Consider the following 16,676-nt stretch of genomic DNA (forward strand, 5'->3'; position numbering starts at 1 on the left):
TTTTACTATAACACAGCATTAAATAGAAGTTTATTTGAATTCATCAAATCATCATACAATCCACGGTCCAACATTACTACCATATATATCATCTCATCATTGACTACATATATACAGGGGAATAGTTCATTATTTCATATGATTACAATGATAGATAATCTTGCAATGGCTATCAGCCAACACACTTTTACACAATACAAATAATAATAACACTTATATTTATTTCCTCTCAGATACAGCAAGCATATATATACACATATATGAAATAAAAAATTAAAAAAGAAAAATTTCAATGAGGAATGTGACTGGTCTGATACTTATGGGTGCATTAAATGCCCTATCTATGAGTGAAGTATAGCATCATAAGCCTGGAATACACCAGCAGCAACATCCAAGGCTCTTGATTTGAGGGATAGCTGTAAAAAGTAATAGAAATGTTAATAGTGATCTCATTCCCCATTGGTAATGGATTCTATGTACCGTATATCTCCGAATATAGTCCCCCCTTTTTTTCCAAAAATGGCCGAGGAAAAGTATGGGGGGGGGACTATAATCGAGTGTAATCCAATTTAGAATACTAAAGGTGACCATCAAGTTATAAATAACGGCATAATGGCTAATGTTCTCGTAGTCTTTCTATTTGAGTATATTTATGAGGATTATAATCGAAGATATGACTATATACTGCCACATTTTACCGGAAATTAAGACAATTTTTGCCAAAAATGTTGTAAAGATATTCTTCCGATTCAAATAGCATATCGAATACGCGTTTTCACGGAATCCATCGGGTAGCAGTTAATTTTTCTTGGAAAAGTATTGTGAAAATAATTCAATCGACACTGATCACTTTATGACGCAAAAAAATAAATAATTAAAATCAAAACTAAACGCACTATCACACTAATCGAACACTAGAATTGAATCAATAGTATATGTACCCGTCGCTCATTTAATAGTAACACGATTTAAATCATTGCGAAAAATAAACAGATAAAGTAAACCTTTCGTGATGATTTCGCATTTCATTGCGGCCGTAGCTACTATATGTCCATGTCCCCGTGCGGTTCGTGTTTACAACCACTGCCTTTACCGCCATCACAGAACAAGAATGCGCAATAGTTATGCATTTGTTTCTGAAAAGGCGCAATAATCAATGGCTTTAAACCAGAAGCGCCGGCATTACTGCATTTGATCGAAATCCAGCGACTCAGCATCGAAAGTGCGATCAATTTATGGAGGAATATCTTCAATTCGCCAGGGTAAGTAGGATCGATAAATTACGTCACATAATATTTCGCAATTATTTTCGCGATATTTTCTTTATTAAAAATAATTTTACGTTCAACAGTGAGGTGATGGATCAAGTAGAAAGATGAGGATCAATCCTGCGGCAGATTAGAAGCCATCAAAGACGGAGTTTCGATGCCAATTTAAACATAGCCGTTGCAGAATGCGCCGTAAATCATAGTATTCATATGACGGCTTTTGACATATGACAAATTTGGCGTGGAAAGAAAGTCTTTGGAAAGATTGAAAGCGCTAATACATCGCGGAAGTCATTTCGGGGGTCTCGATGCGGCAGATTCATAGAATTAGAGGAAAATATCGTCGAATTTGTGCGCAAACGCAGGGCAGAAACTCTTTGTGTAACTTATGCAATGATTCGCAATGAGGCATTGAAAATTGATAACATATTTTTTCAGTGTTTATGTTTGGTGGAAAAAGTTTATTTCTTAATTTTATTACTTTGATATTTGTAAGTCCTGTAGTTTAATTATTTTGCTTAGCAGGCATTAGATGGCAATATTTTTATAATATTTATAATTTATTTAACACAATTTTATTTATATTTCCTAAATTCTTCTAGTCACTTGGATTTGACATGACTTGCGATGGGTGTGTTACACTGGGTCTAAGGATGTTTCAGGGCCAAATGCAATACTCTTTATGGGCTTTATGTTAAAGCTTATATATTTACATTGTCTGTAGTCATTTGGAAATCAAAAATATTAATAATTTGTGAGTGTTTAAAAAAATACAATAGCCTTGGATAGTTGAAAAATTTTCTCATTACTTCATTACATCTGGTTAAGGAACTATAAATTACTGATACATGCAATGGATAAATATTTTAGGAATAGTTATTTTGTTGTGATGGAAAATGTGTGAACAGATTTGTTCTTATTATTCACAGAAAAAAATAGTTTTTATTGACTCTAGAATCTTAACTTGCTAACCACAGAAAAACTTCCTTCCTTTGCATTTTAAAATTTTTCCCAAAACTGGGGTCTCAAAACTAGGGGGGGGGGACTATATTCAGAGGGGGACTATATTCGGAGATATACGGTATTGCTATTGATTTCATATGGAAAGATAACGAGTGATATATTCAGAGACATTGTACATATAGTACAAACATTAGATGTAACGTATAATGTAATCCAAAATTAATTATATGATTAATTTATAATTAATTAGTTTTCATTCAGACATCCACTGGGATAGACTTCACCATGTCTACTGGCAAAAGAGTGTGAGGAATTTGGACAATAAAGAAATCAACAAATCAACAACTATGGTACCCATGTGTATCCAAAAAAAATTGAAATGTCAACATTGAAAAGTCAAGATGTTCTAATAGATCGAAGTTAAGATTGGCAAGTTCCAAATGGAATATGACAAGAGCAGAAAACTTAATTAAGATGCGTAATAACAATTAACTAATGCCAAACATAGGAATAAAAACAACCAATGAAAAGGAATAAATATTCAACAATGACTGATAATTTTCAGATTCTCCAGCCGCGTCTGTCGTTTATGGTTGACAACAGTTTCGGGAGCCATCCTGCTTTCGTCCTCAGGTCGAAGGTGAGAAGTTTTCATTTTTTGCCGTCTTTTATAGCACTGGCCGATCTCCCCCTGTGCGCTGATTGGTCAGAACTCTCTTCCAAACGTTGCTGATTGGGTAGCTGTTATCCCTGTAAACATTTTGTGTTTTGTGAATTTCAATGGCTTCCCTGATTTGCCTTGGGTAGTAGCAACTCTCTTTTGCCACTATCTTCGCTTTTTCGAAATCAATTTTATGGCCCGCCTCACTCCAAGCATGCTCTGCAATGGCTAACAAGTGCAGTTGTTTTTTATTAGTGGCTCTCACATGCTCCTTCATCCTCGTCGCCATTCCTCGGCATGTTTCGCCAACATATGATTTTCCGCAGGAGCATGGCACTGCGTGCACGCCTTCACATTGTCAGAATGTATTGCTAGGATACTAAGGAAGCATGACGTGGTCACACGGTTCAATTGCCATCACTCCAAACATGCTCAGCCATTGCACAGCAAGTTTGGAGTGAGGCGGAGCATAAAATTGATTTCGAAAAAGCGAAGATAGTGGCAAAAGAGAGTCGCTACTACCCAAGGCAAATCAGGGAAGACATTGAAATTCACAAAACACAAAATATTAACAGGGACAACGGCTACCCAATCAGCAACGTTTGAAGGAGAGTTCTGACCAATCGGCGCTCAGGGGGAGATCGGCCAGTGCTATATAAGACGGCAAAAAATGAAAACTTCTCACCTTCGACCTGAAGACGAAAGCAGGACGGCTTTCGAAACTGTTGTCAACCATAAACGACAGACGCGGCTGGACAACCCGAAAATTAGCAGTCATCGTCAACAACGCCGTGGAAACCTACGCACGAATTTCAATATTCAACAATCTCAATTCCAGATAATGGAAATAATTACTCAAAAGAAAATGTGTATGTGATTATGATTACAATATCATAGATAAGGATTGGGTTTAATCTGTACTCACCGTGACATGTGGATTCCCAGGTTGAATTTTCAACTCATTCAACACCCAAATCCCATTAGTCAATTTCAGAGATTGGTATAGCATATCTTGTCCTTCTACATTTCGTTTTGCTATAGTGAACACATTATTTTGCTGCATTTTTTGAACAACATCATCTGAAAAATAAACCAAATTTGTAAATAAAAATCGCAGAAAATGGAAGGATCAGGGAGGGATAATTCCCTTAACACAATGAAATCTTACTAAGCAACCACAGAATCATAAGTTTAAATGCATGAAATATAATTATGAAAGGCATATAAAACCATACAGTTGACGTAGATATTAAGTTAAAATACAATGGGAGGAATAGGTAGACAACACAGTAATTTGAAAGTTTTAAGAGACAATGGGAAGAGAATTCATCATTTAAAAATGTTTTCATAGAGAGAGAGATAATGTGAAACATTTCAGGAATAGAAACCAAGAGTGAAATAAAAGTGAAATGACGTCTACCAGCAGTCATGGTCGCAGCATTTACCAAGCTACTTCTGAGTAACTTTTAGGCTGTAACTTAACTTACTGTAGGCTGATGGTTCAAGTTGCAAGGTTGATCTCTCGAATAGTGAAAGAGTATTCCTCACTCTAACTGTAGGGAAGGGACCTTTCAAGATTACAACGCCAAAACAGGCACTACCCCTTAAGCAAGGAGTTGAAATTTTAATGGTACTATTTCTTATAATAAAATATATTTCTGATGGAAGCTAGCATATCAAACATTAAATGATTGTGGTGGCAGTATAAAATCTCACGCCTGGCTAGCAACAGCAGTGAGCAGTGATTCAGGACACAAAACAATGAAGTCATAGATGCAGAGGAATAACTGGCTGCATGAAAACATAGGTAAGCATAATGCAGCATTATTATGCTCCCAAAAATGGCTACCACCTGTGAGTGTAAACATAAGGTCATGACGAGGGATAGCAGGACAAGAAAAGTGCATGACATTCTATTGTGCGATAAACCTACAAAAAAAGATACAGATTTTGTTCATCTTATTTCACCAACTCCAGTTCAATTTGGAGAATCTGATATATATATTTATTAAAGTACCCCATTGGTTAAGCACAAAAAGTAAAAGTCGTGTCCTTTTTATTTTATACTTAAATCACTTACAGAACTAAAGTTTACCTATTTAGTAAAGTAACATAATTATGCCAACCCATGCTACTTTGTGCAAAAATAGCATGGGTTGGTGACAATTGCCATCACATGGAAAAAAAAGTTTAAAAATTCATGGTACCATGTCAATCTCACGAAAAACTGACAAGTAATGTGCAATTTCACCAAATATAAAATGATATAAAAACTATACCTCAACCCTTCTTTTTCTTTCAAATATAAACAAATTTCTGCACTTACTCATCTACATCTACATACTCCCCTGCAAGCTGCCTCAACAGGCATGAGGATATCAGCTGTTAACAAATGATAAGGAAATGCTGTAACAAAGTTCTGTGAAGCATTCATTAAAGTCCTTTAATTTTCAGAGCAAAATTGAATTCACATTACAATCCGTACGGAAAAATATATCTTGATTCATTTTTTCTATCACACCTGGAAACTTTGTGGAGATCTAATACGATGATCTCTGCGTTGCTCTGAAAGATCATCAAATCAGAATTTCCTCTCTTCTTCTTACCTGCTTCAGTCAAACCTTCTGCCCCTCAAAATCCACCCTCAATGTTTCCTCTCCCTACCCATCATGCCTACCACTTCCTTTTTCCTATCTTTCCATTTCACTTTTGCCATTCTCCTTCATAACCAAATTACAAAAGCTTCCAGCCTTTTCTTGTCCTCCTCAATAAGCATCCATGTTTTCGAAATATTATGCACAACACTCCAGTTATACTTTTCACAAGACGTTTATTTTCACTCATGCATAATGATCCTCTAATTATGTTTCTTATTTATTAAAACTTCTCTTGTTTAAACACCTTGCCCATTACATATTCCTATTCACACATCCTGTGCACGAGTTAAAGAAACCTCCTCCTAACCCTCCTCAAATTTTCTGGATCTCCAATGGTATATTTTCCATACCCTCCACTCTCCTTGCCTTCATAGCCTTGATGGCTATTTCCATTTCTAAGTCCAAAAGCCCTGTTCTGAGACTACATATCTTCAATGCTTTCTTCTTCTCAATGTTCAATATTTATGGCCTAATCCTGCCATCATACAACTCCTCCACAAGTTAAGTTAATACCACATATTCTCATTCAGTTAACATACTCCAATCCTTACCTGTGATTTATGGCATGAATAATTACCTTCTTCTACTCAATACGGTCTATACCTTGGCACAACCTATACTGTGGTACATATTCCTCCATTACATCTTATTTTACACCTCTCTCTCCCCAGCCCACAGCGGTCAAACTGGTGAGGGATTCAAATTTTATGGGGAAGTTGCTTTGAAACATGTCCACAAGTGTTATGCTTCTACTAACCGAGACTATCTTACTGTTCTATCCACAGCAATGGAATTAAACATTTTGAAGAAATCATTTTAAAATATATATGATAAATTCAATGCCTTCAATGGCACTTTGATAGAAAACAACCTTATTTCCTAGCCTCTTCCTCATTTAGGCTTTAGTAAAATACTTAAGTCATAATAGCGAGTTTATACAGGGACCACACTTACCGGCATTGCAGTTCTGTATAGTGAGCGTGTATTGGACCTCATTTTGTGCAGGTATGTCCTTCCAAGTAGCCAAAAACACCCTTTTATCCATTTGTCCATCCTCAACAAAGAAGACATTCATTGGCACAAGGCACGCAAAATAAAACACATCAATGTTATTTTTTACAGCAACCTAAATGATAAAATGAAATAGAAGTGAAAAAGACAATTAAAATATATCATAAACAAGATTCAACAAATACATATAATGTTGTGGAATAGTTTATTACTAAGACCTCAACTGGGTACAACTGACACCTTTATACCCTATGTTCCAAGATTATAGCCATTAAAAGCCACAACATGAGAATAGCAAACCTTACATCACACTCAAGAAAATAGATACAGCCACTCCCTGATAAACAACGTCCTTATCAATGCTGTTCTGCAGTAGCACTGTGAATCTTTTGAGACCCTGTTCCAGTTTAATGGTCTCTCATTCTGCATTAACTCTACGTACCTATTTCTTCTCTTTCACATCTTTCTTTACCTGTTCCATTTATTTTGTTTAAGGTCTTCCTTTTTCATTCTTGCCATATATTTGTCCCTCAACGATTGTCTTCTTCAGACCATCATGTCTCAAGATATAGTGTATTAGGCTTTTCCGTCTTGTTATCAATGTTTTCATGAGGCATCTCTCATATTCTCTACTCTCATACTCTCAGGACTTCTTCATTCCTAACTCAGTTGATCCATTTGATCCTCATCATTCTTCTGTAGCACCATACTTCAAAAGCCTCTATCCTTGATTTCTTGACTGCTGTCATTGTCCATGCCTCACTTCCATAAAGAAGTATACTCCAAATGTAAGTTCTTATAAACAGTGTCCTTCTATGTTTAAATATCCCGCTGAAATTAGACCTTCCTTTTGGTGGAATGCTGTCTTCATGTGAGCTGATAATTTATTTCTTGCCTCTCCCACCGCTAGCGATCCTTCTTCCCAAATAAAAGAATTCATCCACCTCTACCAGTGTCTACCAGCTTCCCATTTTAATGTAAGTCTCGACTTCTTCTCTTAACTTCTCTCTTCTAGCTTTAGCTTGATTTTATATATGAAAATATGTAATGTTTAAGGCTTGAAATAAAGCCAACAGTGGCTATTACTTATTCTTATGTAAAAGCAAAATGTCTAATGCATGGAATTAATACTTTTCTATAAATGACATTTATGTATTCATTTTTGAAGTAATTTTAACAGCATTGCATAATTTTCAAAGAAGAATTAATATAATTACGTTAAAGTGTGAAAGTTGTGACAGTGATGTGTCAGGGATGCATTAAACTACATTACCTAAGTCTATACGGAACTAGAATACTCCAATAGTGCTGTATCAATTACAGTTTGCCTTTCATAGAACAAATTAGGAGCATTAATAAGGGAGTGGATTTTTTCATTTGCTTCAGGTACACACGAGACTGATAACTTCCATACAGCAATTCGATCTTGATTTTAAGTTAACATATATATACTTACTTATTAGTGAATTGATCAGATGTTAGTCTGTTACCAAATAAAAAAATGAGGACTAATAAGCGTTACAAGTCTACCAAATCATACCTGAAGGTTAGTAAGAGGTTCCATCCTCTGAACAGGTCCATTAGTGTTGAGAACAAGAGTTGAATCATGGGACACATTTGGAGGAAGAGGAGACATCACTTGCAGAGGACCATTTGGCACCAGACCAAAGCTATGGAGGAGGAAGAGCCATTGAAAAATTATATCCATAAAAATATTTAAATGCTGCACAAAAAATTATGGAAGAGCATTCAATGTTGAAGAAGACTAGAAAAATATGCATATATTAAGAATGTTGTAAATTGGAAATCCAAGCATGAAAAACATGGGATTGGATATACATCATAATATAAATCATGGGATTGCATGAGTTTGCATACATATTGTTGGTAAATAGGATGCACTGTGCTGCAATTTAACATTACTTAGCCCCCTGATTTGGTATGTCAAATGCTGACTAAACTCATGGTATCCCTACACAAGTGCCAAATGGACATTGACCCAAAAGCCACCAAAAGCATATCAATTTTCTCTGATTTAATATAAAAAACAACACTTGGTTAAAAGCTTAAACAAAATAATGAAAAAGTCATGAAGATAAGGTATGCATTATCAGCACAGAAATCAACACCATCACATGTGAAATTTCATTAACAATAATGTAAAAAAGGATCAAAGAAGCAGTTCTACATAAAAAAGTAAGTATTAAATAAGTGAAATTAACTCGAATGCTGAATAAACTCATAGTGTCCCTTCACAAGTGCTAAATGGACACTGGCCCCAAAGCAACCAAAAGCATATCAATTTCCTCTCTCATGAAAAATTGGAAACTCAAATAGTATGGCAATAAAGTAAGCATGTGTAGATAATGTTGTTTGACAGGCAAAATTTAGAATGAAATATGATTGTTATTTATTCGCTGATTAAGTTATTGGGAAGAGACCTTACATGCCTTTGTCTTGGTGTTAACAAACTACCGTAAACTCCCGATTATCTGGGCTAATGATGGGTAGAGGGGGCACGAATAATCGGAATACACAAATAATCCAAACTTTCACTTATATCTCCTGCAATTATCATCATTTATGTAAATCAAACAATCTATTATTATTTACGCTCATTGTCTCTTAAATAGATTGCTTTCTGGACTCATTTAGCGGTTTCTTTTTCCGAACACGATCTTTTTAGCGGCGATAATGTGATTGTACTTGTAATCCTAATGCTCCATGTAATGCCTGGTATCCAAAAACCATGTTCTTGTGGCTACGAGGTCATGGATTCAGGAAACTGGTTTGCAAGAACGATTTAAAACAGCTACGCAATGTCGAAAACTACACCGCTAGGCACCACACTGCATAGTCCCGTCTTGCACAAGTTGCCCGGGATGCAACTTGTGCGAGACGTAACTACACAGATCTGTGATCAATGAGCGTGAACGCGCACCACAATGCTTGGAAAACAAGAACACGGGACTCCCATGAAGGCAATGAGTGCGTGATCACGCCATCACACAGCAGCAGTTGTAGGAAACCAGGAGTGTTAGTAAATTGTCTACGCAGGCAAGTGCCTGGCCATGATTCATGCTACCTCTACTTCCACTTCTACTATTCCCTTCCTCTGCAATTGGACCCTGACTACTCATGGCAGAAATGCGCCCGAGTGCAACGAAATCTTCGGCTCAATTGGGCCGTATTCAACTGCATTCGAGGCCATGGCAATAATTTTGCATTTGGGATATATATTCAATAAAGATTGAAGATAACAATTCTCTTAGTTTATGATTGGTTAACCATTGAAGAATATTCCAAAATGAGTCAAGAGCTTTTTTTTCCGTAGATGACCATCGCCTGCAATGTTACCGCAGACGTCCGGTCCGGGTTGAAAAAATTCCTTTCAGCAAGTAAATAAAATAATTACATTTTACGAATGTGATTCTAATGGAAACAATAAACCCCGTGTAGCCTTGCATTAAAATACAAATATTCCAGGGCTTTTGTGTCCGACTTTTTTTTTGTGAAGATCGCAGAATACATCGAAGGAAGGAATGTGAACGCATGCACCGATAATCCGCACAACGGATAAACTGCAGCTGGATTATCAGGAGTATGCTGTATTATGTACTTATGTATTATGCTGTACGAAGATCACGTATTTATTTACCTAGGACTAACCTTACGCTGTATAAACGTTCTTTCTTGTTTATAGGGCCAAAAGTGTACAACTTATTACCCGTATCATGTCTGAGCGCAAAAAATAATAACGTGATTATGAAAAATATTCAGTCTTGGCTGTTTAGAATGCAAAGTGTGGAGGATTTTTTTCTATGATGTAATACCACGTAATATATGTATGTATGTACTTGTTTCAATTCAAATGTTGTGCTTGCTTCAATTCAAATGTTTATATGTCAGCATGACCCTATGCAAATGATGGTAGCAAAAAAACAGGTTGTCCTTAATGGCTACCTAAAGTTACTCCGTTTTATGTTATTAATTCTATTCTGTGCTTTTATTTTTTGGAGTAATAAACAATTATTATTATTATGAATCAACTTGGTCCATAATGGAAATCATTACATTCCGTAAGGTTCACGATTTATGTTTATTGGACATAGCCTGGGTTTCATCACTCACAGACTAAAAATGATGTTTTTAGTAAAATTTTATCAATGAAAAATAATAAAATAGTTATTTTTGGCCATATTACAGATAAAAACTGTAATGTACCTGATGACCAATACAAAACATCATCTCATGCACACATCTCAAATTGCTTCCATTATGTTATACCTGTGATCATTGATTCAAAAAAGACAAAAATGGGTACATTTTATTGGGTACATTACATTAAACTTGCATCAACCACACAAAGGACCACAACCAATATACTAACCTGTTCTTGTTGAGCTGGACGGCAAATCCAGCCATAGGCTGCATTGCTTTGTTCGTAAAGGTGAATTCCATGTGAATCTGCTCATTCCTACAACAGCCATAGAAGATATGTTAGAAAAGGATTTCGCACCCATAAACAAGACCATTCTTTGGATAATGATTGAAAATCAGAAGCAGATTATGAAACAAAACTTCTCATACGGGAATCAAGGAGCATGGAGTGAGATTTGACACTTCCCTAGAGTTTGACACAACCCAAATTATCATAGAATTTACACCAGTTTGCATATTACTTGACCAACGTTTCATAGCTGTCTCTCAGCCCTTCTCAGTCCATGATTGACATGGAAGAGGAAGCCATTGAAAAGTCTTCCCACAAATACCCAACAGGATGCAATTCCATGATGAACTGACAGAGATAAAGGCTTCCAACAAAAAGTAACAAGTGTCACCATGTTAAAAGATCATTAGCTTCCAAACATTGGTCATGACTTGAAAAATATGAGAGTAAGAACAGAGAAGAGGCTTCATATCTGGCTAATGAAATTTTTTAAAATATTTAATACTTCATGAAACAAATCATAGGACAATTTACACAGCTTAATACTAAACATTGGTAAGAACTGACATACTATATCATATGCTTTCACTAAGGTAAAGATGTAGGCAGTAGAATTCTTCTTTAAATCAAAGTAATAAATTACCATGGAGTAATAAAATATATTTTCCATGGAAAATGAATTAATATGGAGTCTAGGTCAATTAACTCAAAGAAATTATGATAATGTTCATACTTGCGAGAAAAGGTGCCCATGATGTCCAGTCCCTTGCCTTTTTCAGCAGGAAGCCAGTTTGTTTTTGGTGGAATATAAGCCGGTGAGGAGGCCGTGAAGCCAAAGATGTCACCCAATAATCCCGTCGTAGTTTGGGAGACTGGAGGCGCTGTGGTACCACCATCACCACCCAACTGCAAAAGAACACATCTGAATAAGTTCACCCAAATCTCACCATAATAATTCCTACGAACCATTAACCATAATTAAGTAAGAACATATCAAGTTATGGTTGTTCTTTAACTCCACAAACAAAATTGTGATTTAAAGATTTAAACACAATGAGCAGAGTCATTAACTTTCATCCTTCCACCTTCAATTTATCCTCCAAATATCCTCAGGAACTTTTCCTTTAATGCCATTGTTCACAACTCCTTTTCCTATCATTCGCTCCACTTGGAACACCTCAAAACACATATTTACCCTCCAACAATTGTCTGTTAAACTTCATCCATAGGCTGTGCAAATAAAAAAAATGCACAAAAACTTATTACTTGTGAATGGTTGTTTAGAGACAATGGGCCAGATGATTAAAAGTTGAGCAAATGCTCGGAGCAAAAGCATTTGGAGCAAACTTGGAGCAAAAGCATTGCCTCTAAGCAAAAGGTAAGAGTATAAGCATTTGCTCCATTTGGTATGCATAAGCTATACCTTATACTCCGGAGAAAATGCTTCAGTTTAAATACCTTTTGCTCAACATTTTGCACATGGTGTGCTCACTATAGAATGACTTTCCCTGCTTTGCTGAAACTGCCTCGTCTACAAACTGCACTTCAGTATAAATTTAACGACTTATTCATGCTCTTTATACTCAAAAATAGCCTTTCCGTCATTACATGGGTACTTAATTAAGGGTCGGACTCTAGATTCAACTACAGCGCACTCCCAATTATCTGGGCTAACGATGGGGAGAGACGGCACGAATAATCGGAAAACACGGATAACCCTAAGTTTCACTTAAATGTCTTGCAATGTTCATAATTTACGTAAAACAAACAATATATTATTATTTATGCAGTTATTCTGTTATTTTAGAGGACTCATTGAGAGCTTTCTTTGCCAGTTCACGATCTTTTTAGGCACGATAACAAGGTTGTACTCGTATTAATGCTCCATGTAAGGCCTGGTTTTGAAAACCACACATCCGTGGCCGTGTGATCACAGATACAGAAAAAAGGTTTGCACGAATACTTCAAAACCACCGCTTGACTTCGGAAACTACACTGTTAGGCACCACGCCACGTAGTCGAGTCTCGCACAAGTTGCCCGGGTTGGAACTGCTGCGGAATGTGTATTAGTGATCATGGAGTGCAGTCGCGCACTCAAAAATAAAGAAGTAAAGAAAATGTTCAAAAAATACTAAATTTTGATGAACATAAAGAGCAACATGGATTTTGTTTGAAAATTTTTAAACTAATAAATTTCAGAGTAATGATTTTGAGAACCAACGGCTGAAAGAAATCAACATCGACTAGCGGAATGTGGCTCGTGCTGTATGCGGCAAAGCTCCTTCATACGTTCATCCATCATTAACTAGGCCATTGGCAGACACAATGCTGAGAGCAATTTTCTACTGCAAGTGGCATCCGACTATAAACTTATGTAAAGCTTTCTACCCACCCATTCATATGAATTTTAGTCGTGATGTTACTAATGTGTGTGATGCTAATACACGAATATCTATCTCTTGTAATTAGTTTATTTACGGATCTTGTTCGGGTCTATTTTCTGGGAAATATTAAGGGATGGACAAAGCACAGACATTTATGAGATCAATAATAATATCCCCAATAATACAGGGTTATCATAAAAGTATGTTGTAATGAAAACAGAATTACTTACAGCTTATGTTTTATATTTTTCCACTTTGCCGCCACAAAACATTTTTTTACGTAGTTAATAAATTTCAATATGTGCACCCATAGTCACTCGGCAAGAGAGAAACCTGGCATTGACATTAGCCTACTACCAGCAAAAGGCACCATGGGGGCCAAGGTTTAACATCCCATGTGACGGACGGATTGCTGCACTTGAATTCCCCTCCTCAAGGCACTCAGGCAGGGATTGGGCAGCCTCTGAAAAATCTCTGCCCCCCAATCCTTACTATCTTCCAATAAATTACTGGAACCGCACCGTTCTTTTATGACAACCCTGTACTTTCAGCATAGCCCTTAAAAAGGTTGTATGGTGTTTGTCAACTTGTTTCCTATCTCTTAGTGGAGATCTAGGCATTATAAACATTTCAGAAAGTTTGGATCTGTTTCTTGGACGAAAAGAACACCTCTTGTATTTTCATAGATTTCAATTGAAATCATAGTTGTTCATGCTTAAAAATCACTGTCTGATTGATAAAAACAGATATGATGCCATTATATAGTCATACACAATGAATACATAATCCCCTTAATCATGAAAAACTTCCTTGTGCATCCACTCCGGAAGAGATGAATTCATTTCTGAGCATTTGCTCAACCTCTGAAGCAATTGCTCCACTTTATTCATAATAAATGCTTGAAAATAGAGCATCTACTTATGCTCCACCATGAAAGTGAGCATTAGCTCACACCCCGCCAACAGAGCAGAGCAAATGCTTATGCTTCTGATTTCTATTCATACAAAATGAAGCAAATGCTCCAAATTCAATGATCATTTGCTCACTTTTATTCATCCGGGCCTATGTTTCTCATACCATTTGCAAATGAATGAGTAATAAATGAAGATTTACTGGATGATTTTGCTGGCTCCAGTCATATTGGATAGGATATAAGACAAAAGCAAGAACCTTAAAAACTTACAAAGACCTGTATAGGGCTCTTGGATAAAAGAATATCTGGTAATAATGGAGAAACAAATTAATGAGAATGGAGAACAAAAGAAAACATATTTACATAGGTAGCACTTTTGGTTATCTCAGCTAGAAGTTGATGAATATTAACCCTTTTGCTGCTTCAATAGATTTTTCATCGGTTCCATTATTTTGCCTATTATCCAGAAAAAAATGAATTGAATCATTCATTTGACGTCGCTGAATGTCGCCGCACGAATGGACGTAGTTCCGCTAGAATTTCGAGCAGATGACAGCACCTACGACCGAAGGGAGGGTTTTTCGAAAACATAGATATTTACCCACATGTCGTGTTGAAAGGAAAAGTTTTTTGAAAGTCGTGGAATATCCCCGCATGTCGCAGGCAATAACCATAATGTTTTTTGCGGGTATACCCGCTTGTAGCAGCGAAAGGGTTAAAATCTTTAAAAAAATATGCACGTTTCACTTAAAATGAATTTTGTAACCTCGGAAGATATATTGCAAATATTATTACCATCTTTAACAAGGCAATGCAAGGCTGAAGATTTATTTTAAAAATTTTAAAATATGAAATGAGAAAATAAAAGACATTTCTAAGAATAATGCAGTGCATACATATTGACCAAAAATGCTTTTAATACCCCTAACTACAACCTAAGTTATAGACACAAGTAAAAATTTTCTTTGCAAATTTTTGAATTTTCTGAAAAATTGCAGTCAAAATTACCATGGTCCTGATTAGTATTCCCTGCTAGTTCCACATTATCAATTTTTTAAATTCATTCGCTACTTCCCCGTAAACAACAAATAACCACCTTCACAATGGGGATTCCATCATAAACATCCATAGTCTGGATAGCGACCACCCACCCAGGTAGGATTCGAACCCTGAACCTATGGTTTGGCAGGTGAGGACTCTACTCGATATGCTACTGTCAAAATGATGTGCCACTGTACTTGGTGAATTTATATCTGGGCTTCAGTGCATGCTTTAACACTGAATAATACCTCATTTTGAAGAAAATTTTATTCTAAACTCGGAATTATTTTCTGTTCTATAGAAAATTTAAAAAATGTAGACTTGCCAGTGCAATAAATGACTCAGTGCACCATATAATTACGCGTTTTGTCAACTTTATGAACTTTGTAACTCAACCTAGGGAAAACTACTTCGTCAACAGCATTCATCTTCCACAATACGTTGCATACATTAATGTGGATTAATATATTCAGAACGTTTATTTTGCTGTTAATAAACAAAAATATTTACACATTATCTAGTCCTACAGTTTACATCAAAAGAAAAAATAAAACTTATAGAAAATTTTTTTAAATTAGTAGTAATTTTTCTATGATCCGCATACGTACCTGATTTCTATGAAGCATAAATAATATATGGACATTACGAAAATATGCCGGAGTGAATGAATGCCGTGTTGCCACATCTGGCATGCGAAACTCAAGAACAACATTTGAGTGACCTACGACTGAAACATTTTACTTAGAGCTTCAGGAAGCTTTGTGATGTTTAATAAATCAAACTGTTAAGTACATACATCAATCATAAATGGTTAACGTGCTTATTACCCAATTTCTCTTTCTAATAAAGTATCTCTGTTTTCATCAGCTTAAGATTTTTTCGTTGCTAATTCAGCTCAAACCAGGAGATAGAATTAATTTAAATAACGACTGAAAATCCACCTACTTAATCCTTTTAGCAGCCTTAAAATGCTATTCCTATACTCCCTTGGAACCCGTGCGCACAGTTTTAATGGCTCACTACCATGAAACCCATTTATGCCCCCCCCCCAACCCACATCCAAACCCTCCCCAGGTGAGTGTGCTAGGAAACACAAGTTTAGCGTGGTCTCAAGGAGACAATGTACATAGAAGACGATATGAGGACACAGCTTCTCTAAAAATACTTCAGAAAGGTTGTATAGGTGAAAGGTTTTCAACGTCTGCTTTCCAACCCCTATGCATGGCTTTGGTGATTCGTACTCATTCGCTTTGAGCCACTCACCTTGCTTCCCCAAGCACCCAGGGTGTGGCTATCCTGTCTTTTATTCCCATCGAAGATGCTCAATT

General features: G+C 36.2%; 1 protein-coding gene across 3 annotated transcripts in view; it reads right to left on the minus strand.

Annotated features, from left to right (window-relative positions):
- LOC124156184 (AP-2 complex subunit beta) overlaps positions 1–16,676 on the minus strand; it is a 30,380-nt gene continuing 13,704 nt past the window's right edge. For all 3 annotated transcript variants that reach the window (XM_046530561.1, XM_046530560.1, XM_046530562.1), the window contains 6 exons: positions 11,744–11,916; positions 10,951–11,037; positions 8,101–8,230; positions 6,504–6,675; positions 3,818–3,972; positions 1–416 (listed from right to left, as the gene is read on the minus strand). In XM_046530561.1, coding sequence (XP_046386517.1) covers positions 342–416; positions 3,818–3,972; positions 6,504–6,675; positions 8,101–8,230; positions 10,951–11,037; positions 11,744–11,916 — 792 coding nt within the window. In that variant the 3' untranslated portion in view covers positions 1–341. The remainder of the gene's footprint in view (positions 417–3,817; positions 3,973–6,503; positions 6,676–8,100; positions 8,231–10,950; positions 11,038–11,743; positions 11,917–16,676) is intronic.

This window comes from Ischnura elegans, chromosome 3 (assembly GCF_921293095.1).
Source record: "Ischnura elegans chromosome 3, ioIscEleg1.1, whole genome shotgun sequence".
Classification (NCBI taxonomy): Eukaryota; Metazoa; Arthropoda; class Insecta; order Odonata; family Coenagrionidae; genus Ischnura; species Ischnura elegans.